Source organism: Panthera uncia, chromosome E1 (genome assembly GCF_023721935.1).
Source record: "Panthera uncia isolate 11264 chromosome E1, Puncia_PCG_1.0, whole genome shotgun sequence".
Taxonomy (NCBI): Eukaryota; Metazoa; Chordata; class Mammalia; order Carnivora; family Felidae; genus Panthera; species Panthera uncia.
The window spans coordinates 48,500,362-48,524,513 of NC_064814.1; the positions used below are offsets into that span (position 1 = coordinate 48,500,362).

General features: G+C 50.2%; 1 protein-coding gene across 2 annotated transcripts in view; it reads left to right on the top strand.

The window, feature by feature from the left end:
* LOC125927566 (multidrug and toxin extrusion protein 1-like) overlaps positions 1 to 22,470 on the top strand; it is a 36,310-nt gene extending 13,840 nt beyond the window's left edge. The window contains exons 7-18 of one of the 2 annotated variants that reach the window (XR_007459369.1): positions 2,784 to 2,881; positions 3,135 to 3,232; positions 3,338 to 3,451; positions 3,535 to 3,602; positions 4,880 to 4,988; positions 5,108 to 5,183; positions 8,654 to 8,723; positions 9,237 to 9,369; positions 18,811 to 18,905; positions 19,609 to 19,693; positions 21,572 to 21,983; positions 22,047 to 22,470. Coding sequence is in view for 1 of the 2 variants with exons in the window: in XM_049638070.1 (XP_049494027.1) it covers positions 2,784 to 2,881; positions 3,135 to 3,232; positions 3,338 to 3,451; positions 3,535 to 3,602; positions 4,880 to 4,988; positions 5,108 to 5,183; positions 8,654 to 8,723; positions 9,237 to 9,369; positions 18,811 to 18,905; positions 19,609 to 19,693; positions 21,572 to 21,774 (1,149 nt within the window). In the remaining variant the exon portion in view is untranslated. Of the gene's footprint in view, positions 1 to 2,783; positions 2,882 to 3,134; positions 3,233 to 3,337; positions 3,452 to 3,534; positions 3,603 to 4,879; positions 4,989 to 5,107; positions 5,184 to 8,653; positions 8,724 to 9,236; positions 9,370 to 18,810; positions 18,906 to 19,608; positions 19,694 to 21,571 lie in introns of both variants that reach the window. The other variant, XM_049638070.1, reaches the window with a different exon arrangement.
* Positions 22,471 to 24,152: the final 1,682 nt, after the last annotated feature.

Consider the following 24,152-nt stretch of genomic DNA (forward strand, 5'->3'; position numbering starts at 1 on the left):
ACCTCTCAGCTCCTCTCAGCCTGTCTGAAAGGCCCGGCTCTCCTCAGCGGGGCGTGAAGGCCCACGTCGTAGCATGTCATGTCAGGGAGAACTGTGACCAGCGGCAGGGGCCAAAGCTGTGTGACGGCTGCCCTGGTTCGGTAGGCGTGCATTTACGATGCCAGCGTATGTGGGACCCTTGACTTCCTTCCAGAGGAATCCAGGGAAATGAGGGTCCCGGGCAATGGGTCGTGGCCACACAGGTAGGCTCTCCAGGGCACGTGCGACCGAGGGCACAAGGGAGGGGAGAGAGAAGGGAAGAGGTTTTCCGTTTATTTAATGTTCTTAAATTTAAGGTTACCCTGTGGACAAAAACAGCTTCTGAGTCTCCCGTCAGCGTAACACTGAAGGGTCTGGAAAGGGGCAGAAGTCTGCACGACTGAGCGCTGGCCTATCTGTCCACTGCCAGCCCGTGGCCTTGTCTGAAGCCACGCGGAGGCGTTAGATGCTCGGGGCTTTCTCCCTGACTGCCAGGCTCCCAGCCAGCATGGGGGCTCCTAGCCACAGGCTCCAGCTTGGCCCAGTGAGGACACTGGGAGTGAAAACCCCTCTCTCAGATACTCTGAGGGACCCGCAGAGACCTACAAAGAGGAGCCTGCAGCTGAGAGGGGCCGAGAGGCTTGAACCGGGTTTGGAGAATACCCGGGGTTCCCAAGGGGTTCTGGTCACCGGGACGCGGGAGCACAGAGGCCAAGGCATGGATGGAGGGGCACAGTGGATGACAGAATCAGAGAGGTGGGCTGGCCCAGGTTCAGCCTTGGTTCTCTGCTGTGGATTTCAGCTGGTGGGAAACCGATTGCTAGGGGGAGAGAGAGTTGTGGACGTGGTCCCAACAAAAGATGCTGCAGGTCTGTGATGAGAAAGGATGCCCTACAGAAGCAACGGGAATCGTAACACTGGGGCGGATCCTGTAGAACGAAATGACTCCTTGTCTGCAGGGGTCTCTGGAGAGGGAGGGAGTTGCATTTAACCCAGTTTCCGTCTTCGGGCCCAGCCCTTCTGTGAGTGTAGGATATGGGAGTGTGCAGCTGGTCTGGGGGCAAAGTTAATACAGTTGGGGAGGGTGGAAGGAGCTCCAGAGAAAACGGGGGGGTTGCTTAGACTTGTAGGTGGGAGAGAGGTAGACAAGGCGACCCCACTGGCTTCTGCTGACCTTCCTCTGAGGGAAGCTGTCTCTTGCCTGTATTTTCTTGCCATCTGTGTGCCCAGGGCTCCCCCGTTTAGAGCTCTAGTCGCCAGTCTGGAATGCTGCCTCTAGGAGGCGCATGCATGTTGCGCACTTGACCTTCTCATCCCCCAGGCCTGCCTCTCCACTTGCCTGCCTTCCTTCCCAGTTAGGGGCCTCGAACACCTTATCTCTGGGGAACCTGCCCTCATCTGGCTCTCCATCTTTTCCTTCACTCTTACGTCCGGTCACTGATGGTCCTGTGGTCCTGCCTCTCTCCAACCTCCAGCCTCAGTTCCTCTCTTCTTCTTCCCTTATCCTTTGGCGGATACTTCCGTAGCATCTTACCAAATTTCCCTGCTGCCAGTCCTTCCCAGGGCCAACCTCACCCCATGCTACTTCTGCTCTCTCTACCCGAAAGGCTTGTGTGGTCTCCTGCCTCCTTTGCTAAAAACTAATAAGCAGGGTTGCCTGACAAATAAGTGACCCACATAAGTGGTTGGCCACGATCCTTGTCCTGGTCCCTGACCAGGAGACCACTTGAGACAAATACGCAGCATGGTGGACCATAGCGTGGCTGGATCAGAGGAGTGTGGTTCTCCCCCAGCAAGGGCGGGGGAGAGTTACATGATTCTGATGGATGGAATTTAGGTGCAGTGCAGGGGAAGCCACGTTTTGGTAGGCTCAGAGCAAAGCAGAAGAGGGATCAATGCCAGGTCCGCCCTGCAAAGTGGACCCACGTCCTCTCTCCTTGGGGACCGGAGAGAGCTCAGATAGATGCGGATTGCTGTGTCCAGAAATCTGTGAGAAGCTCTGCCCCTGAGCTGGAAAATCGAGGCTGCTGCTTTGGGGTGTGAGAGTGACTTCAATCCCCCAGGCAGGAGAGGGATCTTTTATTTTAACCGGTAACGACTTCACACGACGAAATGTCATAGGGTCCGTGATTTCAGAGAAGCAGGTTTGTCAGAGGGTGAGGAAGCAGTAGGCGTTCAGACGAGGGGCCGGGGTGACACCTTGCAGGTGGGAGAAGCAGCTGGCCTCATCGCGTCTGCGATTCTGATCCCCTGATGCCTTGTACGTCTCCAGCCCGTGTCGTTTTCCTCTCCCGCCTGAAGTCTTAGATTAAGATGCCAAACAGCCCGGACTTCTCTGCCCTGTACTTGTAAGCAGAGCCGGGTGGGATGGAGTCCTTCCCACGCCCCAGCTTTGTGAGGTCATCTTAGATCAGTGTTCTGAACTTCCATTTGGTTGAAAAAGTGCTGAGTTGGTCACCCCCTGTCCAGTGTGGAAGGTGATTTGTTTATACTCCGTCTCGGCCAGTCCTTGTGCTCTGGTAGGCGAACCACTTGGCTGCCTGTCTGTTGCCGGGCCCTCTCCTGCCCACGTCCCTGTGTTTCACGCCTCCAGGCGGGGGAGGAGGGGAGGAGGAGGGAGAGGGGGAGGCAGGAGGCCAGGAGCAGCAAGGACAGGCATCCGGTTGGGTCCTCGTGCTATACCTGTGGCACGTGTGCATTTGGGGAAGAAGTGACCACCCTGCTCCCTGGTCTCCAGCACGCGATGCGGTCTCTCCTCGTTTCAGGGAATCCTACTGCCCCAGATCCTCACTGGAGTTGTCGCCAATCTTGTCAACGCCCTCATCAACTATCTGTTTCTCTATCAACTGGATCTCGGGGTGATGTGAGTCCAGCTGATTCTGGGGATGGGAGGCGGGGGGGGGGAACCTGCCTGAGGCATTTCCAGGGCGGGATGGCAGGGGGGCACCTCTACTTGGTCATGTGTCCCGGTGGGGGTCCCCTCCCTGGGCCGCTCTGGAAAGCACGGTCAGGGACGGACCACGAGGCTGCTCCGGAAAGAAGATGCGTTTAGGGCTGCCACGGGAGTCCCCGTACGATGGACAGGCACCTGCCCTCACTGGGACCTTTCCTCCCAGGGGGTCGGCACTGGCAAATACCATTTCCCAGTTCACCCTCGTGCTGCTCCTCTTCCTGTACGTCCTCTGGAAGAAACTGCACCACACTATCTGGGAAGGTAAAGTCTGCTGTTCGTTTTCCAGCTCGGACGTGGGTCTTGTCTCGGGTTGAGCTCCAGCCCAGTGGCCCGTGTGTTGGCGATGTGTCTCTGTCCCTGCTGCAGGGTGGTCCTTTGAGTGTCTGTATGACTGGGCCTGCTTCTTCGACCTGGCCTTCCCCGGCATGCTCATGCTGTGCATTGAGTGGTGGGCCTTCGAGATCGGGAGCCTGCTGAGCGGTCAGTGCGGGGACAGGTGGCGATGGCTGGCGTGGGCACGGGCCCCGTCCGGAAGCACGGTGTCAGCTGCCTCTCTCCACCAGGTATCCTCGGCATGGTGGAGCTGGGAGCCCAGTCCGTGGTGTACGAAGTGACCGTCATTTTGTACATGGTGAGTGTCCGGGAGCCGGTCGTGTGGGGGTGCTAGATGGTTCTTTTGAAAAGAGCCCAAAGGGGCGCCTGGGTGGCCCAGTCGGTTAAGCGGCCGACTTCAGCTCAGGTCACGGTCTGTGAGTTCGAGTCCTGTGTCGGGCTCTGGGCTGATGGCTCGGAGCCTGGAGCCTGCTTCCGATTCTGTGTCTCCCTCTCTCTCTGCCCCTCCCCCGTTCATGCTCTCTCTCTGTCTCAAAAATAAATAAACGTTAAAAAAAATTTTTTTTTTTTAATAAAAAGAAAAGAATCCAAAGAACGAGTGTAGGCATTCATCCCGTTAGTAACCTGTGAAACGATACCCGAGAGTAAAATTTCATCGTAGAGCCAGGCAGGGCCCATCTGGAATGGTGGGGTCTTTCCGGTGAGCTCTGGGGAGTTTGCACGTCCTAGCACTGTTCGGATCTGAAAGATTTTTGCTTAAGCTTCTTTATCTGTGTAGAGAGAGAGGGCATGCAAATAAGGGAGGGACAGAGAAAAAGAGGGAGAGAGAGAATCCCAAGCGGAATTCTTGCTGTCAGTGCAGAGCCTGACGTGGGGCTCGGTCCCATGAACCGTGAGAACGTGACCCGAGCCGAAATCAAGAGTCAGACACCAGCCAGGCGCCCCCCGGATCTGAAAGACTTGATTTGATTTGCACACTTCCCAGACATGAAGAATCTTTTCCGGTTGTCACAACACACGATAGATGCCTGGGGGACAGGTCGGGGGCGCAAAGGGTGATGGCGCTAGGTTCATGGCGTGAGGAGCCCCGCTGCCTGGGATGAGCTTGGGTGTGCATCTTTGCGTTTCCTTAAAGTTCCTTTTTACCCGACGCTCCGGGGAAGGGGAAAGGTCGCCGTTTTGGGATTCTTTTTTCTAAACTTGATCCCTTGATGGTCTTTCAGAACAGACTTCCCCTGGGCTCCTGGCAGTCCGTCCTCTGCATGCAGAGGAGGAACACGATTGTGCGGGACCCTCCCTTGCACACCTTAGAAGCCTTGCCCCAAAGCCCAGTATGCGATGGAGATTCACATCAGCCTGGGGGCACTCGGCTAGGCAAATGGGAGGTTGCAAATTTATTTTCTCAGAACTTTTAGGACCAGGTTTTACCACTGAGGTGTATGCCATGATCTTCCGGGTCCCTGTTCCCTGGGGAAGGTGCACGGTTGGGCTGAGAACCGAGCCAAGAGGCAGGGACTTCTCTGCTCCCTGCTTACTCTTCCCTTTTCGTTATGGTATGTCTGCTTTTCATTTTAGATACCTTCAGGCTTCAGTGTGGCCACCAGTATCCGGGTAGGGAATGCGCTGGGCGCTGGAGACATCGAGCAGGCCAAGAAGTCCTCAACTGTCGCCTTGCTGGTCACAGGTGCTTAGACTCTTCAGTCATTGACTCACCCAAATGATCTGTGCCCGGGAAGCCCAGCCTCCCGGTGCCCTGCAGATCTCCTTTCTCACTGGTTGTTTCTCTGCTGTTTTTACCTCCAGGAGTCTTTGCTGTAACCTTCTGCGTCCTGTTGTTAATTTTTAAGGATCTGGTGGGGTACATTTTCACTAGCGACCGGTGAGTGTGGACATTTTCTTGAAATGCAAAATTTGCCGTAAAGAAATGGTTGGGTAGGGGCGCCTGGGTGGCGCAGCCAGGTCACGATCTCGCGGTCCGTGAGTTCGAGCCCCGCGTCAGGCTCTGGGCTGATGGCTCGGAGCCTGGAGCCTGTTTCCGATTCTGTGTCTCCCTGTCTCTCTGCCCCTCCCCCGTTCATGCTCTGTCTCTCTCTGTCCCAAAAATAAAAATAAAAAACGTTGAAAAAAAAAAATTAAAAAAAAAAAAAAAAAAAAGAAATGGTTGGGTAGATGGATGCCTTCACACTGGGAGGCATCCTGGGGGTGTTGCATCGTGGAGGGTCCCTGAGCCATTTGTAAGATCAGAAACTCACCGGGGGCACCTGGGTGGCTCGGTCGGTTAAGTGGCCAACTTTGGCTCAGTTCATGATCTCACGGTCCATGGGTTCGAGCTCCACATTGGGCTCTGTGCTGACAGCTCAGTGCCTAAAGGACGCTTTAGATTCTGTGTCTCCCGTTCTCTCTGCCTCTCTCCCACTTGTGCTATGTCTCTCTCACTCTCAAAAATAAATAAACATAAAAAAAGGAAAAAAAAACCTCACCGATGTTTCCTGGGAAGAACTGATCAGGTGTAGGAACTAATTTATCATCCAGAATGCCAATTTATCGGTGATACGTGCTGCAGGTGGTCAGGATAGGTGTGCATTTTAGAGAAGGAGACCCCTTTTTGGTACCATTGATTACATTTTCAGTTAGTTATTTTGTTCCCAGTGATAAGAATCCTCTTGGTAGCTCAGAATCTGCCCCCCAAGTCCCTGGTAGCTACAAGTCGTGGAATGTATTGGTCAGTTCGAACCGAAGTTAAAATCTCCCTGAAGAGCTGTCTCAAAAAATCATGTGATCAGATTGATCACTGAGACGAATTCGTGTAAGGGATGGATCTCTTGTGTGGTTTGCGGGTCCTGTTTGGGTTGGTTGCTTTCATCAGTGAGGCTGGCTGGTGTGGGCATGTCGCAAGGATACTTCTGACTTGGGTTTCTTCTATCAGCAGTTGCAAAAGGCAACGTTGACTTTTCCTTCATGGGTGTAACAAGCAGGTGGTGGACAGGACTGCCCTCTGCCGTTCATTCCTTGGGTATCTTTTTGGGGTTGCCTTTTGACTTCTGATGTCGGGTTGTCCCCTTGAAGCCTCCGCCATGTTGCTGTGGGGAAATAGGATGTTTAAGTGTCCCTCGCTTCCAAGGAAGCCGAAAGGCAGCCGGAAATCATGCTCGTTTTGCTGCAAGGGAATCAGAACGGTCGTTATCGGATGTGTATCCTGCGCTGATGGTTTCAGTAGGCACGTGGCAGACGTTTGCTTCTGAGTCTGTCCACTTCCGGAAACCATGCGGGGCAGGAAGAAAACACGAAGAACAAAAGGGCCCAGGAACCATATCTTTGGTGGTATTGGGAGACCGAGAAAACTCACGACGTCAAATTATTTATCAGCTGACCAGGATCAGCTGAAACTGGCAGGATTGGTGACACAGATTTCTAACAAGGACACGGAACCTAACGTTAGCAGAGAGGGAGAAGAGAGAGAGCCCCTCGATGCAAAGTAATAAAGGAGGAAGTTACTAAAAAACAGTAGTTTTTTTGAACTGTGAGAGACAAGTTTGCATGACTTTTGAAAGTAAATTTAAAAAATCTGGAAGGAATATAGGGGCGTCTGAGTGGTGTCAGTTCAGTATCTGACGTCAGCTTAGATCATGATCTCACAGTCCGTGAGTTCGATCCCTGTATCGGGCTCAGTGCTGACAGCTCGGGGCCTGGAGCCTGTTTCCGATTCTGTGTCTCCCTCTCTCCCTGTCCCTCCTTCACTTGCACTCTGTCTCTTTCTCTCAGAAAATGAATAAACATTTTAAAAAAAAACTTTTTTTAATCTGGAAGGAATAAATAACTTTCTAGGAAAATAATTTACCAAAACTTATCTTGGAAAACATAAAAGGTCTAACTGGACCGATTTCCTTAGAAGAAATAAGAAAAATTTGTTTTAAAATTTGAAAAAGCACTAATCCCTGAGGATTCCCGTGGAGAATTTTATAAAACCTCGAAAATGTCATTCCAGTGCTGTCGAACTGTACCAGAGACCACAAAAAGGGAAATGTCCGCATTCTGTTTGGGAAGCAAAAATAACATTGGTACCGAAATCTGACAAAGTTTGTACAGTAAAAAAGAAAGTTGCAGGCCAATCGCACTTATTAATATCAGTTCTAAAATCAAAACTAAAATATTAGTGGACAGAATTCAGCAGCACATAAAAGATAATATATTTTGATGGGATATAAAAGTGAGTATGTTGGAAAAGCCAAGTTGTAGAAGGTCACGTAGAGAATGCTAGAACATGAACTAACAGTTTTTAGAAGGGGAACAGAAGACTGTATTTGTACTGGAAAAGTACAGACAGTATTCAGGATTGTTGCCCAGTCAGCAGGGAGGTGGCAATGGGTGGGCTGGGAACAGAGTGGAAGTAAGATTTTTCTCGATACTCTTTTTGCATGGCTTGATTTCTTTTAACCATTGGCAGACGTTACCTATTCAAGAAATGAAATCCAATTTGAATAGTGAACTGTATTTCTGTCCCGTGTTTAGAGGGGGAGGAGAGTGACCACCTTGTTCAGTGCTGGGTTTCCTGATTTCTTAATTCATTCAACAAATATTTATTGCCAGACAACGATCTAGGCCTGTTTGTTCATCGCTCAAGAGTATGATGGATTTTTTTGCCTTCCTGGGTCAGTGGCAGCATTTTCTAGAAGTGTAGGTGTTAAAATCAAAGTCTCTAGCTGTAGAGGTTAGGGACTACCTCTAGGAACCAAGGATAATTCTGTAAACTGTCTCTATGGCCTTTGTAACATGCCAACTGGGTTCCACAGAGAGAACTGTAACCACTCTGTTCTTCTCCATCCAGACACACTGAGATACGTGTGGAATCATGTTCAAAGAAGGATGGCATTGGGGCGCCTGGGTGGCTCAGTCGGTTAAGCATCTGACTTCCGCTCAGGCCATGATCTCACGGTTCGTGAGTTCGAGCCCCACATCAAGCTCTCGAGGCGCTGTCAGTGCAGGGCCCGCTTTGGATCCTCTCTCCCTGCCCCTCAACTGCTCACATGTGCTTGCACACTCTCTCAAAAATAAACATGAAAAGAGGGTGGCATTATAATCCAAATTTTATTCTTTTGTGGGCAGTGGAGCACCACCTCATCTCATGCAATTGTTTCCATCAACTAGTTGGACTATATATTCCTTCTGGAAGTCATTCGATGCAGTGTAGGGCTGGTTTCCTCTACGGGCCAAGAAACCGTAGGATTGTCCGCGAATAGGGTGTTGGCTGGAACGCATGAGCCCCTCCGGTTTTACGCAGAGGCCAAGCGCCGTCACCTGAGCCACACATCTGTCTCCTCCTGATCACAACGTGCTTTCTTTTCCTAACAGAGAAATCGTGGCTCTGGTTGCTGAGGTGATTCCGATCTGTGCTGTTTCCCATGTGTTCGAAGGACTTGCTGTAAGTGTTACGCAGTATTCCTTTCAAGCCCCTTTATGATCTACACGTTTCTTCTGATGGTGGTACATTTAAACCGAAAAGAGCAGTTGGGGGTGCCTGGGCGGCTCAGTGGGTCAAGCGTCCGACTTCGGCTCAGGTCATGATCTCACCGCTCGTGGGTTCGAGCCCCATGTCGGGCTCTGTGCTGACAGTTCAGAGCCTGGAGCCTGCTTCGGATTCTGTGTCTCCCTCTCTCTCTGCCCTTCCCCTGCCCTCTCCCTGTCTCTCAAAAACGAATAAGCGTTAAAAAAAAAAAAAATTAAAAAGGAAAAAAGAGAAGGAAAGAGCAACTGGGATGGGGCAGGTAGGTAATACCGAACGTTTTTATCATACTCGCTCGATAAGAACACTGGCACGTGATCACGGATTTTAAGTCCGAGCCCCGCCCCCGCCCCGGGATGGGAGGTGCTTGGGGACAGGAGTCTTTCAGAAGCCTCAGCACTGTTCTCACTGATGGATGTTTTCTGCCTACAGTGCACAAGTGGTGGCATCCTGCGGGGAAGTGGCAACCAGAAGGCTGGGGCCATGGTCAATGCCGTCGGGTATTATGTGGTTGGTCTCCCTGTCGGGATCTCGCTGATGTTCCTGGCCAGACTGAAAGTGCTTGGTAAGCATTAACCACGGGCAGGCAGATCTGTTACTTATGGGGCCTGGAAATGACTGTTGGAGCATGGAGGCTTTTTTCTTTTCTTTTTTTTTTTTTTTTTGAGACTTGGCCCTGGAACTTTGAAACTTTTGCATGCTCGTTCCGTGCCCTGTCAGTGAGAAGCACGGAGTGGACAGCAGGTAGCCAGGGACCCGGGACTGCAAGTTCATGCCCCTCTTGCCCAGCCGGGCCCGCTTTTCACACTGACATGCTTGAGTAGAGCAGGGTGACCTTTCTACTCCTCTCCCTGCCCTGTGCCATCAAGTTCTCACGTCCTCAGAGTTGGTGAGAGCAGGAGGGCCGAGGAAGCTTGGAGAAACGTGCCTTTTGTGGCCCCGGTTCTGTCCTTTGGTAGAAGCGCTTGTATGGTGAGACCCGGAGAGTGAGTCTGCAGGACTGGTTGTGGCCATCATAAACTGGCCATACTGGAGTGTGTTTGGGCTGAGGCAGGGGAAGCCATGGGTCAGCCTTGGCGTGATGCTTACAGAACTTCCAGCAGCAGCCATGGTAGCCGAATAAATCCTAGAGCATGGCTCCTGTGTCAGCCCATGCAGCCCTTAGAGCCGTGCTCTCAACGTCACCTTCATTGCCATTCCGTTGCCTCCACCTCCCGCCTGGTACGACCTTGTAAGCCTTGTGCCTTGCAGGTCTCCCCAGAAGGCCATGGGGGTGATGTGTGTGAACCGCACAGAAGGCAGGCACAGGGGTGTGAGGGGACTCTTTATCCCCTTGCCACACTTGGAGGAAAGGACTTAATCCATGCTAACCTTGAAAAACAGAGAGAGGGGCGCCCGGGTGGCTCAGTGGGCTAAGCATCCAACTTCTGCTCAGGTCCTGATCTCGCGGTTCATGAGTTCGAGCCCCACGTCGGGCTCTGTGCTGACAGCTTAGAGCCTGGAGCCTGCCTCGTATTCTGTGTCTCTCTCTTTCTCTGCCTCTCCCTTGCTCGTGCTCTGTCTGTCTCTCTCTCAAAGCATTTAAAAAATTTTTTGAAGTATAGAAACAAATGACGGCCCAGCTTTGATTTCTAAGATAATAATTTGGAATACACTGGTGGTTAACGCATGATGATGTTAAAACCTGAGCACTTTATCTTTGGGTGAAGTGGTGACAGACTTAAGCGTGGCTCATTTTTACCCATCAGTACTTGGCTGGCGGGGGAGCACTGAGAAGTCATCCGATACCCGGAGTGAACTTCCCATCCCGTTACGCTGCACGTTGCTCTCCAGCTGAATAATATTTTAATGAAAAATACGGGAGATGTTCAAAGAATGGAGTTGCCAGTGCAAAGTTCACTGGCTTTCATCGTGGTGCAGAAAATTATTTAGCTGAGTTTCTGGCATTATTCATATTTTGGATTTGCCAGTGGCATAGCTAAGGGAAATATTAGAGAAATCCACTTAAAAATACAGATCTGTGTTCCCAGTGCTGTTCATTTGACAAAAGCATCCCTAGGATGTGCAAAGCAGAGGGAGTTAAGAATCACTTAAAAGAGAGGCACCTGGGTAGCTCAGTCGGTTGAGCGTCCGACTTCGGCTCAGGTCATGATCTCAGTTTGTGGGTTCGAGCCCCGCATCAGGCTCTATGCTGACAGCTTGCCCAGAGCCTGCAGCCTGCTTCGGATTGTGTGTCTCTTTCTCTCTCTCTGTCCCTCCTCTGCTCATGCCCTGTCTCGCTCTGTCTCTCAAAAATAAATGTTAAAAAAAAAAAAAAAAAGAATCACTTAAAAGAAGTGCTGTGGGGGGGCACCTGGGTCGCTCAGTCGATTAAGGGTCCCAACTTCGGCTCAGGTCTTGATCTCACAGTTCATGAGTTTGAGCTCCGCGTCGGGCTCTGTGCTGACCTCTTGGAGCCCGGAGCCTGCTTTGGATTCTGGGTCTCCCTTTCTCTCTGCCCCTCTCCTGCTCATGCTCTGTCTCTCTGTCTGTCTCTCTCAAAAATAAAACACTAAACATTAAAAAAAAATGCTGTGGTGCAAACTTCCAGTTATAAAGTAAGTCCTGGGGATTGGGAATGTGCAATTTGGTAGCTACAGTTAATAATACTGTTATTACTTGCTTGAAGGTTGGCAAGGCCGGGGCCAGCATCCCTGGAGTTCTGGCAGAGATCCAAAGGCAGGCAGAGGAGTTGGGAAGGTTTTGTGGAGGGGGGGGGGGGGGGGGGAGGGGGCACGCTTCGGGTGTTGGACGCTGGTGGCCTGGGGAAGCTGGAAGCAGGCTAAGTAGACGTGGGGCATCCTGTGCAATTGGTCAGGGGTGCGTGTTTGCTTTTCTCTGCTTGGTTCTGAGTGGGAAGCAGGGACCAAAATTAGGGAAGCTGTCAGTTCTTAAGTCAAATCCTGGCCATTTTGGGTCAGCTGTTGCAGAAGTTACTGTTCAGCGTCCTGGAGTGTCCTTAGGGATAGCTATCTGCAAGTCTGATGTGGAACAGGCTGGCTTTTCGGTTGTTTATTGTGGATAAGGGGTTTCCTGGCTCTGTTGCTGCAGGTTGTGGGTCAGAGTTCTACTTTTTTTTTTTTAACGTTTATTTATTTTTGGGACAGAGAGAGACAGAGCATGAACTGGGGAGGGGCAGAGAGAGAGGCAGACACAGAATCGGAAACAGGCTCCAGGCTCTGAGCCATCTGCCCAGAGCCTGACGCGGGGCTCGAACTCACGGACCGCGAGATCGTGACCTGAGCCGAAGTCAGACGCTTAACCGACTGAGCCACCCAGGCGCCCCCAGAGTTCTACTTTGATATATGGTGTGGCCATCGTATATTCAGTGTCTCAGTCTCCTCTTTTTCAGGGAAAATTAGAGACAAGGGGAATTCAGGGAAAGCTAGGGAGCCAGGTCTTACCACTTGGGGATTGTACAGTCATCTTCATAGTCAACTGTATTGCAAGATCTTCTTGAGCTCCTTGATGTTGTACCGTCATGATGACCATCATGGTGAGCGATTGTGCAGAACCATTCAAGACTTGGGAAAAAATGCAACCAGCCAGCGTCACAACCATTGAAAAGGTCCCTGCCAACAAGGTTCAGGAGCAGTTTTCCCTGCTCTCTCTTCCGGTAGATGAAATCTTCTGGCTAAAGATGGTGAAGAAGCTGTTTAGGAAGATGTTGTGGGAAGGCAGCCTTAAGCTGTTGGCGGTAGGACCCTGGTGATATTTTGCACGTATAGCCCATCAGTGTGGTCAGGCTGGTATTGGTGGTGAAATCCCTAGACACAGGCCTTCCAGTGTCCTAATTCTTTCCGAACTTAAGGATGAGTTTAAGGATGACATTGGTCCTTTCTACTTTTCCAGAAGATTGTGGGTGATGAGGACAGCATAGTTTTTTGAGTAAGGAGTGATAGTTTACAGAGTTCTTTTATATGGCTCCCATAAAGCATGTGCCTCAGTCACTTGGTATAAAACTTGCCATCTGAGACCTGTAAAACCTGAGACATCAGGTTGGAAATACAAAGTCAGGCAGCTTTTTGGTGATGGTAAGGGCTGTAGCTTTTCAGCAAGGAAATGCGTCATCTATCCTGAAAATAGACAACCGGTAACTAAACCGTATGTAAATCCTATGGAGGATACAAGCTGGACAAAATCCATCTGTAGGCGTTCAAAGGTCCCTTGAGGCCTGGTTCCCGGCCATGTCGACCTTCACGGTTTCTCCAGGATTATGTTGGTGACGAGCGACACATGACCTGAAAAAAATCTCAGCTATTTTTTTTTTTTTATTTTTTTTTTAACGTTTATTTGTTTTTGAGACAGAGAGAGACAGAGCATGAACGGGGGAGGGGCAGAGAGAGAGGGAGACACAGAATCGGAAGCAGGCTCCAGGCTCTGAGCCATCAGCCCAGAGCCTGACGCGGGGCTCGAACTCAGGGACCGTGAGATCGTGACCTGAGCTGAAGTCGGAGGCTTAACCGACCGAGCCACCCAGGCGCCCCTCAGCTATTTTTTTAAAGTTTCCCCACCGACGTTGATTTCAGATGCTAAGCAACCCGTCTACTCTGTGATGATGAATAGTTCCGTGGAGAAACTTCGCTAACATCCATTTGAAATCATCTTGTGCTCTTGAGTGGCCATCTTGATGGTGCCAGAGATTCCCTGAGTGATGGGTGTGCAGCCAGATGTGTTTTCCTTTCGTCTTTTTCAAAACCGGAGGCTAAACACTGGTCTTTTACAGCGGCCTCTTTGAACCCTCCAGAGATCTAGCTTTGGAGGGCTCGGATAGGATCAGAACCTGGTTTAAAGTGGCTTGTTTGGCTCAGTGATCTGCGATGCGAGGGTCTCCTTCTGGCTTCTGCGTTCTCTTGTTCTCTGTGGGTCTCCATGTTTACAACGGCTGCCTCTCTGGAAGACAGAAGTGAGTTTAAAGGTTTCTTCACTTGCTTTCTATCTGTGATAGGGGCTCCAGCAGAGGTGAGAAACCTCCCCCCGTTTCCAGAACAGCCCCACATCAGGCAGGGGCTTCTCCCACAGCATCAGTTTGCCGTTCGCATATATGTCTACTCTGTGGTCTTTGCTGGTGACATACTTTGGGAGTCACAGTAGGGTCTGCTATCTGGGCTGATGTTTTATGTCGGGTAGAGGACTGCAGTCTAATATTTTATTGTTCTATTATTTTTCTTCGAAGTTTATTTATTTTTGAGAGAGAGACACAGCATGAGCAGGGGAGGGGCAGAGAGAAAGAGAGAGAGAGGGAGACACAGAATCCAGAGCAGGCTCCAGGCTCCGAGCTGTCGGCACAGACCCCAACACAGGGCTCGAACTCATGAACTTTGAGATTATGGGCACAGAGAGACAAAGTAGTTTTTTGTAGCTGGGGATGCCTGGGTGGGAAGGAGGCCTGCTGAGGAGCCTTCTAGGTTTCAGAAACTTGTTCGTGTTGGGGCCTCCTGAGCACAGGGTCTGTCTCTATGGACCAGTCGATTCATAGAGAGGTGTTGCAAGCTCAGAAAAATTTGGCCCCTGTGGTCTGCAATATCCAGTTAAACCCAGAAATCCTGGATAGGTCATACCCTAAACGAACTGTGTTGTGGCAAAATTGTGATTGTGCTTTTGCAACGATGTCTCTCTTCTGCCAAGGCTGAGAACAAGAAAACAGAATGTTTTACGTGCACTTCCTCATTCTCCGCACAAAGTAAGAGTGCTGGTGCATCATGTATCAGAAATGAATCACAAGAGGGCGCCTGGGTGGCTCAGTTGGTTAAGCATCTGACTTCCGCTCAGTTCACGATCTCACGGTTTGTGAGTTCGAGTCCCTCAGAGGGTGAGCTTGAACCCCACTTTGGGTGAGTTTGAGCCCTGCTTCAGGCGAGCCCCGCTTCTCTCTCTCCTCTCCCACTCTGCCTGTTGTGGGATTCTCTCTCTGTCTCCCTATCTCTCTGCCTCTTGCTTACTTGTGCCCTCTCTCTCAAGAGGAAAAAAAAAAAAAAGATGATCTTCCTCTCCCTGTGCCCCTCTCCCTCGCTCACGTGCTTTCTTCCTCTGTCTCATGAATGAATGAATCCTGCTGTGATTTAAAAAAAGGAAAAAAAAAAAAGAACCACAAGGGAAATGTACATTTTGAAAATTCTTTTTTAAATTAGAAAACAAATTTTTTTTTTTTATTTTAGAGCGAGGGAATGCAAGTGGGGAGAGGGGCAGAGGGAGAGCAAGAGAATCCCCAGCAAGGACGGAGCCTGATGCAGGGCTTCCGACCACGACCCCGGGATCCTAACGTGAGCCAAAATCGAGTCAGGTAGTCAGCGGACTGAGCCACCCAGGTGCCCCGATTTTTAAAATTCTCGATTAAGGAACTGAGAAAAATTGAGGGGGGTGGGGGGGATTCAGTGGCCCTCCTAGCCTGTGACTGTGCAGACACACTGTTGTCCTCGGCTGGTGAAGGAAAGGGGTGTCGGCCGTCCCCGTGTAGAGGCTCGCTGAACAGAGCAGAACAAAGACACATCACTACAGTAAAGCGAGTGGCTTCAGGAGGGATTGATGTCACGATGGTTCTGGGTCAGGTATTTGTGGTGAGCGAGGGATAACAGTTTTGTTGATGGCCCCGAAAGTCTTGAGTAAAGATATCCTCATGCATTTGACTTTTTTTTTTTTTTTTAGTGACAGTTCTAAGGGCCAGTCCAGGGTATGGAAAGACCTCTGGGTGTGACTTTTCAGCGCTAAGTTTGAATCCTTTCATTTGCCTTCAAGGGATGCTGGGGAAGGAAGTTTAGGTAACACTTGGTAGGAGCAGTCTGAACTTTTAGGGGTCCTGCTCCAATCCTTTGGCTGTGTCAGTACAGTAACCAAGGCCATGGAGTGTCAGGCATAGTGTCAAGGTCCTTGTCTGGGGTCTGTGTCAAATATAGGAAGCAAGGTGTGCACCCCGAGCAGACCGAATTTGACCATAAATAGAGGAGTCCGCTCAGATCTCTGGTATGCATTTGATCTCACGGTTCCGCCTGCAGAAGGAAGGCTCCCCCTGTGAAATTTGCAGGGGTGATAGCACCGAGCAGGAAGGTGCGCCTCTCAGTCAAGGGCTCCAGGGTTACGGTTAAAGACTGGGATAATTGGCGGGGGTGCCTGGGTGGCTCAGTCGGATTAGTGCCTCTTTTTTTTTTTTTTTTTTTAAAGTTTTTAAATGCTTATTTATTTTTGAGCGACAGAGCGAGAGTGGGAGTGGGGTGGGCAGAGAGAGAGAGAGGGAGACACAGAATCCGAAGCAGGCTCCAGGCTGAGCTCTTAGCACGGAACCCGAAGCGTCTGACTCTTGCTTTCGGCTGAGGTTATGATCTTGCGGTTTGTGAGTTTTGAGCCCTGCGTCGGGCTCTGCGATGACCGTGCAGAGCCTGCTTGGGATTTTTTCTCTCTCCCTCTCCCCGGCTTGTGCTCTCTGTCTCTCTCAAAATAAATAAATAAACTTAGGGGGAAAAAAAAAAAGACTGGGAGATTGGGAAAACCTGCGGGTCGTTTGAAATACCAACCACGTGTGCAATATGTGTACCCTGAGACAGAGGTTGGGTAAGGTGCCGGGGCTGGCCGTCTCTATTTACGGTGAATTCACCTGGAGTGTTGAAGGGCCTGGCGGGATAGTGGGTGATTTTGCCTTCCGCAAGCACTCACTGACCTGAGACGAGAGAGTTTTCTTGGTCTTGGGTTTTCCCTTCCTGGCATCCCTTCTGTTTACAATATCTGCAAGTGTCCTTGTAGTTGGAGGTTGGCCGGGGTGGGGGCGGGGGGCGGCCATCCAGCGGTCTCTCTTGCAGGTCCCAAAGAGACTTGGGGTCTTGGCTCATTTTTGTCCCAAAGTCCTTTTTCAAAATGGTTCTCCCATGTGTTGTAGGTCAGCGAAAGGGTTATGTTTCCTACCAAGCTCTGTGTTCATCTTCGCTTTCCAGTTTCAGTGTTAGTTTTCTCATCGACAAAAGGAGACGAAAGGGTTGTGACATCGAGCACCTTCTCTGACGCCCACACGGCGGTTGGAAGGGGCTTAGAACGGGCGGGCGGAAACCCAAAAAGAAAGCTCCCTGGATCAAAGCCAAGGCCTCAGGACACAAAACCGTGACAGGAGAGCCTCATCTGGTCTTAGTGGTGACCTGCAGAAAAGTCTGTCCCAGTGGATGCCAGTTGGGTTGAGAACCACAAACTCCTCGTGGGTCCGTGAGATCGGCACACGCGGCGGGCTTCTAGGGCCTGTGCCTGGGTTCTGGCCTCTAACTGTCCCTCTGTGACAGACAACACTTTACACAGCACCACAAAGCACAGCAAAAGGGATGAAAAGGAATGGCCTGATTCCACCCAAGATGCCAAACGAATGGGAACCAGGGACAAAACCTGGGTACTGAGCCGAGGAGCTCATTGTAAAGAGATTGGGGCGCAGGCCTGGCCCGAACTCACATCGTCAAGGACTGCACACGCCACAGGCCGACAGGCACAAGGGGCCTCTGTGGGTACCACATCGGGTTGGAGGCTGGGGCCTGTGGTGGTAGGCAGTGTAGGCCAGGTCTTGTGGGGCCTCCATGATGAGCTGTGGACTCATGGGAAATGGGAAAAACGAAGGCCATTATTCTGAGTTTGCTCTAGCAAGGGAGTCAGCCACCACCACCGGAGTTTGGGCAGAGACCCAGAGGCGGGCAGAGGGGTGGGAGAACTCTACAGGGAAACTAAGAGAGGTCTCAGGTGTGCCCTCATGTCCCGGGGAAGCCGGAAGCGGGCTAACAAGAGAATCGGGGCATCCTGTGGGATTGGTGGGGGCAGAGGGGAGGGCGTGTTTGCTTTTCTCTGGTTGGCCCTAAGTTGGAAGCAGGGACAAAACTTAGGGAACGTGTCAATTATCGATCAAGTCCTGGCCGTTTTGGGTCAGTTGTTGCAGAAGTTCTTATGTAGCACCCTGGATTATTCCCAGAGTTTGACATGTAACCAGCTGGCTTCTCGGGTTTATTGTAGGTAAGGGCTTGGTTTCTGGACAGATTGCTGTAGGCTGTGGATCAGAGTTCTATTTTTTTTTTTTTTTAATATTTATTTATTTTTGAGAGAGAGAGAGACAGTGTGTGAACCGGGGAGGGGCAGAGAGGGAGGGAGACAGAGAATTGGAAGCAGGTAGCTCCATGCTGTCAATGCAAAAGCCTGACGTGGGGCTTGAACCCATGAACCATGAGATCATGACCTGAGCCGGAGTCAGCCTCTCAACCGACTGAGCTGCCCAGGCGCCCCTAGAGTTCTGTTTTTACATATGGTCTGCCCGTTGGCTGTTTGCATATTCAGTTCCTCACAGCGCTTGTTGGCTTTTCTGATTCTGCCATTGCTTCACTGTTGACCAAAGAAACCCTTCTCACTTGGGGTCTCCGTGTCCCGTGTGGGTTTACTAGGTAGAGTGCGATGGTACCTTGAGATCCACGAGGCTTTTCCTGTGTTCTGTTCTCCCTCAGCCTCTCTGTGATCATCCCTCTGCGGACAACCTTGTCCCAGGAGCTCTGGAAGTCTGTGCCCAAAGCCAGTAAGCCTGTAGGAAGTGCCAACGGAGGGAACTTAACATGGCTGGTGACTTGTGCATTTTGAAAACGTTAGTCCCTTTTGAGGAAAATAGGCCATAGCTGTTCAGAAGCATAGCACTCTTAGAGAACAGGAAATAGTCTGTCTTGGGAATTTCATTTCCTTATAACCTGCATGTCTCTTACTAGCAAAGTATTAGGATCACAAAGGCCAAAAAGAGCGTCTAAACATCAGTTCTGAGACCCAGAGCACTGGGCAGTGACCACAGGGAGCCCTGGGCCTCTCAGAACCTTCTGGAAACCAAAGGAGAGCAGGAAGGGGATGTCTGGATCACTGTGGGCTCCACTGCAGCCGTGAAAGCAGATTCTCAAAGTGAGACAGGAGGCATATACTCCCCAGGGGTACCCTGTTTTCCATGGAATTAACCTCTATTAAATATTTCCACTTCTAGGTCTGTGGTCAGGCATCCTTATCTGTGTGATCACGCAGTGTGTGTGTTTTTTCATCTTTATTTCTCAGCTAAACTGGAAGAAAGCCTGTGAAGAGGTAACTATGTTCATTGCTGGCCCATAAAAGTTCCTCTCCTAGAAAACAATCTGTTCAGGCTCTCTCCCTCTCATTTGTAAGGTTCTTTCCCCTTTTATCACCAATGCTTTGTTGTTGTTTTAATTGCCTTTATTTCAGATGCTAAGGGCCAGATACCCCTGCAGTTATCCATTTCCCTTTTGTTTATTTATCAAACAGAAAAATAGGGGTTCCTTTCCTCCTCGTATCCCAAGCCAGGCTACCACCCTTGTGCCTGAAAAATCAATTTGAGGACAGGATTTGAAACTGGAAAGAAAGGAGGCATGCCAGCCAATTTATCCTGATAGTGTTTTTTATGATCCCAAAATATTTCATTAAGATACCTGCACACATGAGTGTCTCCAGCTTGCTAGGGTCAATGTGGGGTCTGAAAATAGATGGTCGATAAAACAAAAATGAAGGAAAAAGGGGAGAATCCTCTGAACTTGGGCCCAGCCTTCCCCCTAGTGCTTTTCCATCGATCCCTTCCCCCCCCCACCGTTGACCTTATGTCAATCATCCTGAAAGACGATTCCATACTTGGGAACCAGAGAAGGTCCCCTTACATGTCAGTTACAGAGAATGGCTTGGTTTTTCCTAAACTGGGTAGTAGTCAAGTCAAATGTTTTATTTATAACGGTGGTAAATAATGCTTTGTGGATTGACTTTGAGTTTCATCTTCTAGGCTCGGGTACATGCCAATGTGAGACTAAATGTGGCCCAGGCTAGGACCCAGTCTGCGGCCCGGACGGCAGTCTATCAGAACATAGGTATGGAATAAACTCTCACCTCTTGGAAACAGGCCTGTCCAGGTGGTCCAGGAGGGGCCATTTGTGGGACACAACTAGATTTTCTGCCATGAGTGCCCCCCGAACCCGGGAAATAAAGTTTCAGGGACAAATGATAAAGTCACGCAACACTCAATTTTAGGTACACTGCAGGTTGCCAGTTCCTTGGCTGACTTAACGGTACTCACGTAAGCATTCCAAAGGGATCTCTAATACTCGGTGATCCTGTGCGTTGACCTTATCTTGGAAGCTGACATTAGTAGGTCTGTGTCTATAGGGTTCCCCCATTCACCAGGCAAAGATGGGCCTTAAACAGATCGTTGTTTTAACTGTTGCTTCCGGTGACCATCATGCAAGTGTGTATATCACTTTCTCTCTGTCAAATCTGTAATCTCCCCAGACTTCCAGATCCTTCGGCAGTTAGTCATGTACTCACACTAGTTCCTCGCTTCATTACCGAGTTCACAGACTGGCTGAATTACGGCTGCCAATTCCATTGTTCCTGCCAGTTTTCGTTCATGTTGTCTGGTCCCCTGTGTGCCTGGTTATCTTTGATTGTGTTCCAGATCTTGTATTTGAAAATTGCCGGTGGAAGTAATTTGAGGCCTGTGATGTCTGTCTGTCTTCAGGGAGGATTTTCCTTTGCTTTTGTCGAACACTTAGGGTTAACAGCAGTCTAGGGCAATTTCAGAAACTGAGCTTCCCGGAGCCCCCAGCTGACTTGAAGGCAACCAGGGTGAGGCTTGGTTTACTTGTGGTTCCTCCTGAATTCTTGGATACAGCCCCTGAGATCCGGCCTAGAGTCCAGAGGGGTTTACCTTGGTGAGGACTAAACTCCCCCCCAAAAGCATTGCTCAGGTCCAGATGGAGAACTCTCAGGTCAAAAGTGGCCCCCAAAGCTGGCTTACTTTGCTGGGTTTCCAGCTTCCCGTAGATCTTGCCCTGGTGACTTTTTGTTACTTCGGTAGTACTCTGATACCTTCAAGATGATATTTTTCATTCGTTTTATCCGGCTTTCATTATTGTCTTCAGCATAATTGTCTTCAGCGGATGGTTGGTCCAAGTTTCCTATCATCTCCCATTTGTAAAAGGGTAATAATACTAGTTACATCATACCACTGTCGTGAGAGTTACGTGAGTTTCATACTTGTAAAGCGCTGAGAACAGTGCCTGGCATGGAGGAAGCATTTTGTGAGAGTGGGCTGGAATTACTCTATTCGAAATTCTTTTCTCTCTCAACTCCCAAGGGCCATCAGCACATCCCAGTATCCACTATGCTTGTTAAGAAGTCGGATGCCCATCTTATTCTTGGTTCTTTCTGTCAACTGCCTTTGCGTTTCTCTCGGGAAGCTTTTAGGATATTTTCCTGAATTCTGACTACTCTGAAGCTTTGGAAGACTGAATCTACATCTGAGTCACACCCTTGCTGGATGCTTAGTAGGCCCCCTGATGTGAAGAGTCACATCTCTCTTCGGTTCTGCGAATGGCCTTGAATGATCTCTTAGGTGATTTTTCTCCTCCGTTGGCCTTGTTCTCCTTCTGAACTGTTAATTAGAGGAGTGTTGGCCCCTTGAAAACTTGCCCTATGAATCTTAACTAGAGAGTCACTGTATTTATTCCTCTAGTTCTTGTGGTGGGGCAGAGCTCCCTGGTAGACCTAAGCTCACAATAGCAGGCTCCGGAGTTTGTGATGGGTGAATGGAGAGGCACTCTGAGATAGTATTCTTTTGCGTATCCAAGGCAGCAACTGCTTCCTCAATAAACTTTCCCCTGGCTAGTAACATACATATAGGACATCTTTTATACTAATAAAAAAAATACCCTTTTACTCTGCTCACTAAGTTCCTTTTTTCCCCTCAGCGGTGGTCCCAAGGAACCCGCGAAGAGTGTTAAGGAGAGCTGTTGTACAAAGAGACGAGACTCCATTGGATCTGCAAATGAGCCAAGACGCTAGGTTGACCGGGAGACAGTTGGTGCTGTGGCGTGGGCTCCTGCTCCTGGGGGTCATTTCAATCTTGCTCCTAGGGATTTTACTGAGAGTGTATATCAGAGTTGAGGGATAGGCAAGAGAGAGTCAGGTCGAGCGATACTTTTTGAGTTTACAAGTAACGCACAGGCCAAGCGGTGGAAATTTGTTTTCAGTTAAGCAGTTCTACTTTTTGAGTTTACAAGTAACGCACAGACCAAGCGGTGGAAATTTTTCAGTTAAGCAGTTCTACTTTTTGAGTTTACAAGTAACGCACAGGCCAAGCGGTGGAAATTTTTCAGTTAAGTCGTTCTACTTTTTGAGTTTACAAGTAACGCACAGACCAAGCGGTGGAAATTTTTCAGTTAGGTCGTTCTACCTTTTGAGTTTGCAAGTAACGCACAGGCCAAGTGGTGGAAATGTTTCAGTTAAGTCGTTCTACTTTTTGAGTTTACAAGTAACGCACAGGCCAAGCGGTGGAAATTTGTTTTCAGTTAAGTAGTTCAACTGTGCCCATGGCTTTCAAGGATTGAGAGTTCAAAATTATGTTTTCTAATGAAGAAAAGGAACTAAGGTAAAAAAAACCTATGTTCTAGTCTAAGACAATGTCTGAATGATGAGATTAATAATATCTCATCCATCATTGTCTCAACCCAGGACCACTGTGTACTGATGGTGTTCATCTATGACTTTGATATTTCTTCTGCTTTTGTTTCTTTAGATACAAACGTATGTACTGAGTGCTTAAGGACTGTTAGCATCTAATTATTTAAAATATATTTTACAGCATCTGTTTCCTTGTGTCTTCTATGGTTATTCAATGGGAAAATGGCATTTGTTAAGATTCATTTGGGGTCCAGCTCTCAGGCACTGTGGGCAACGGACGTGCTTGAGAAACCAAAAGAGGAGAAGACCGGTTTAAGAAGAGAGGAGTCAGATGGCATTGATGAACATGCTTCCTGTTAAGCAATGGTCTAAAAATCTGTCCGGACTGAGAAAGATTGGCAGAGACCAGGAGAGAGGAAGCTGTAGGCCAAGACCCCACTGAGAAGCAGCACCTCATTTTTCTAGAGGGGTGGACATCCCAGAGAGAGAAATAAAGGGCTTGAAGAGCTATTCTGGGCAAACTGGAAGAAGTCAGACCTTTTCCTATGTTGATGGAGGGGATTAAAGATTGGAAGGCAGCAGAAATGGAAAGAGGGGGCTAGGAAAGGGGTCCTGGGTGGGCCCCATTCATCTTCTGCTTGGGTCTTTGTCTTTATGAAGGCACCAGCTTTAGGTGGTGAACACGGCATATCCAAGGAAGGGGTGGGTGTGTGTGTGTGTGTGTGTGTGTGTGTGTGTGTGTGTGTGCGCGCGCGTGAGCGCATGCATGCGCATGCGTGCTTTTGTCTAAAAAGGATAAGGTTTTGGTGAATGCTCCCTTCTGCCCCAGCATTGGAGAATAATTGGGGAAGTCTTTGGAGCTGTGCAAATCCAAACAACCCTAGCTAATTCCTCTGGGGTGGAGGGAGTGGTCAGGATTTCAGTAGCGGCCTTGGATTAAGTAGTAACCAAGTTGTACTTGGATTCCACCTTCCTGGGGGGAGGGGGACACTTTAACTCAGAATTAAGAACGCTGTGTACTTGGGATGGATACAAAGAGCTACGCACGGCCTTTGCCCTCAAGGAACAGATAATGGACAAGATCACAAATGTTGGCTACTATGAGTAAAAAAAACACCCAGGGCCGCCTTAAGGTATCTCCACCCTCGGGTGCTTTACTCTTCTAGGAGAGTCACTTTACTGGGACCAAGATTAAAGGCCTGCCCTGAAGGATCCCCCCCCCCCCCCCCCCTTCGCCGGCAACCTCCCCTCTCCCAGCTCTTTCGTGAGGAAGCCCACACACACACCCTCCTCATTCCCTCCCCTGTGGATACCCCTCCTGGATACCCTCGCCTTCTAAAGAGTTCTCACCCTGCCTGGCCTTCCCTTCACCAGGTAGGAGCCCCCGGGAAGGGATGCGGAGGCTTATCTCATCAGCCCAAGTTGCAGGCGAGGAGCGCATCCCCAGGGGAGTAAATACTTTAACACATCCGTAACCCGAGGCAGAGGGAGAGGGACTTCACCTGCAAAACCGGCGCAGTGCTCTCGGGGTGCGGTGGGTGGAATTAGAAATTCGCCCTCTCCGCCCCCGCCGCAGCACATTGCGCTCTTCCCAAGCTACAGTCTCCTTTGTCAGCGCACAGCGCCCCCGACCCCGTCCTGCCTCCCCAGCACCCCCCCCCCCCCACACACACCCCACCCGGGGATGTGCGGGCGGTGACGGTTGGCCCGCAGGTCCGGCGTCCCGGGTTGCGGCCCTCCCCCTCCCCCACCCCCGGCCGCGTGCGCAGGTGGGGGCGGTCCGCGGGCGCGCGGGGCGGGGCCGTGCGGGGGCCGCCCCCAGCCCGCCGCCTCCCGCGCGCCAGTCCCCGCGCCGGCATGGAGCCCTCC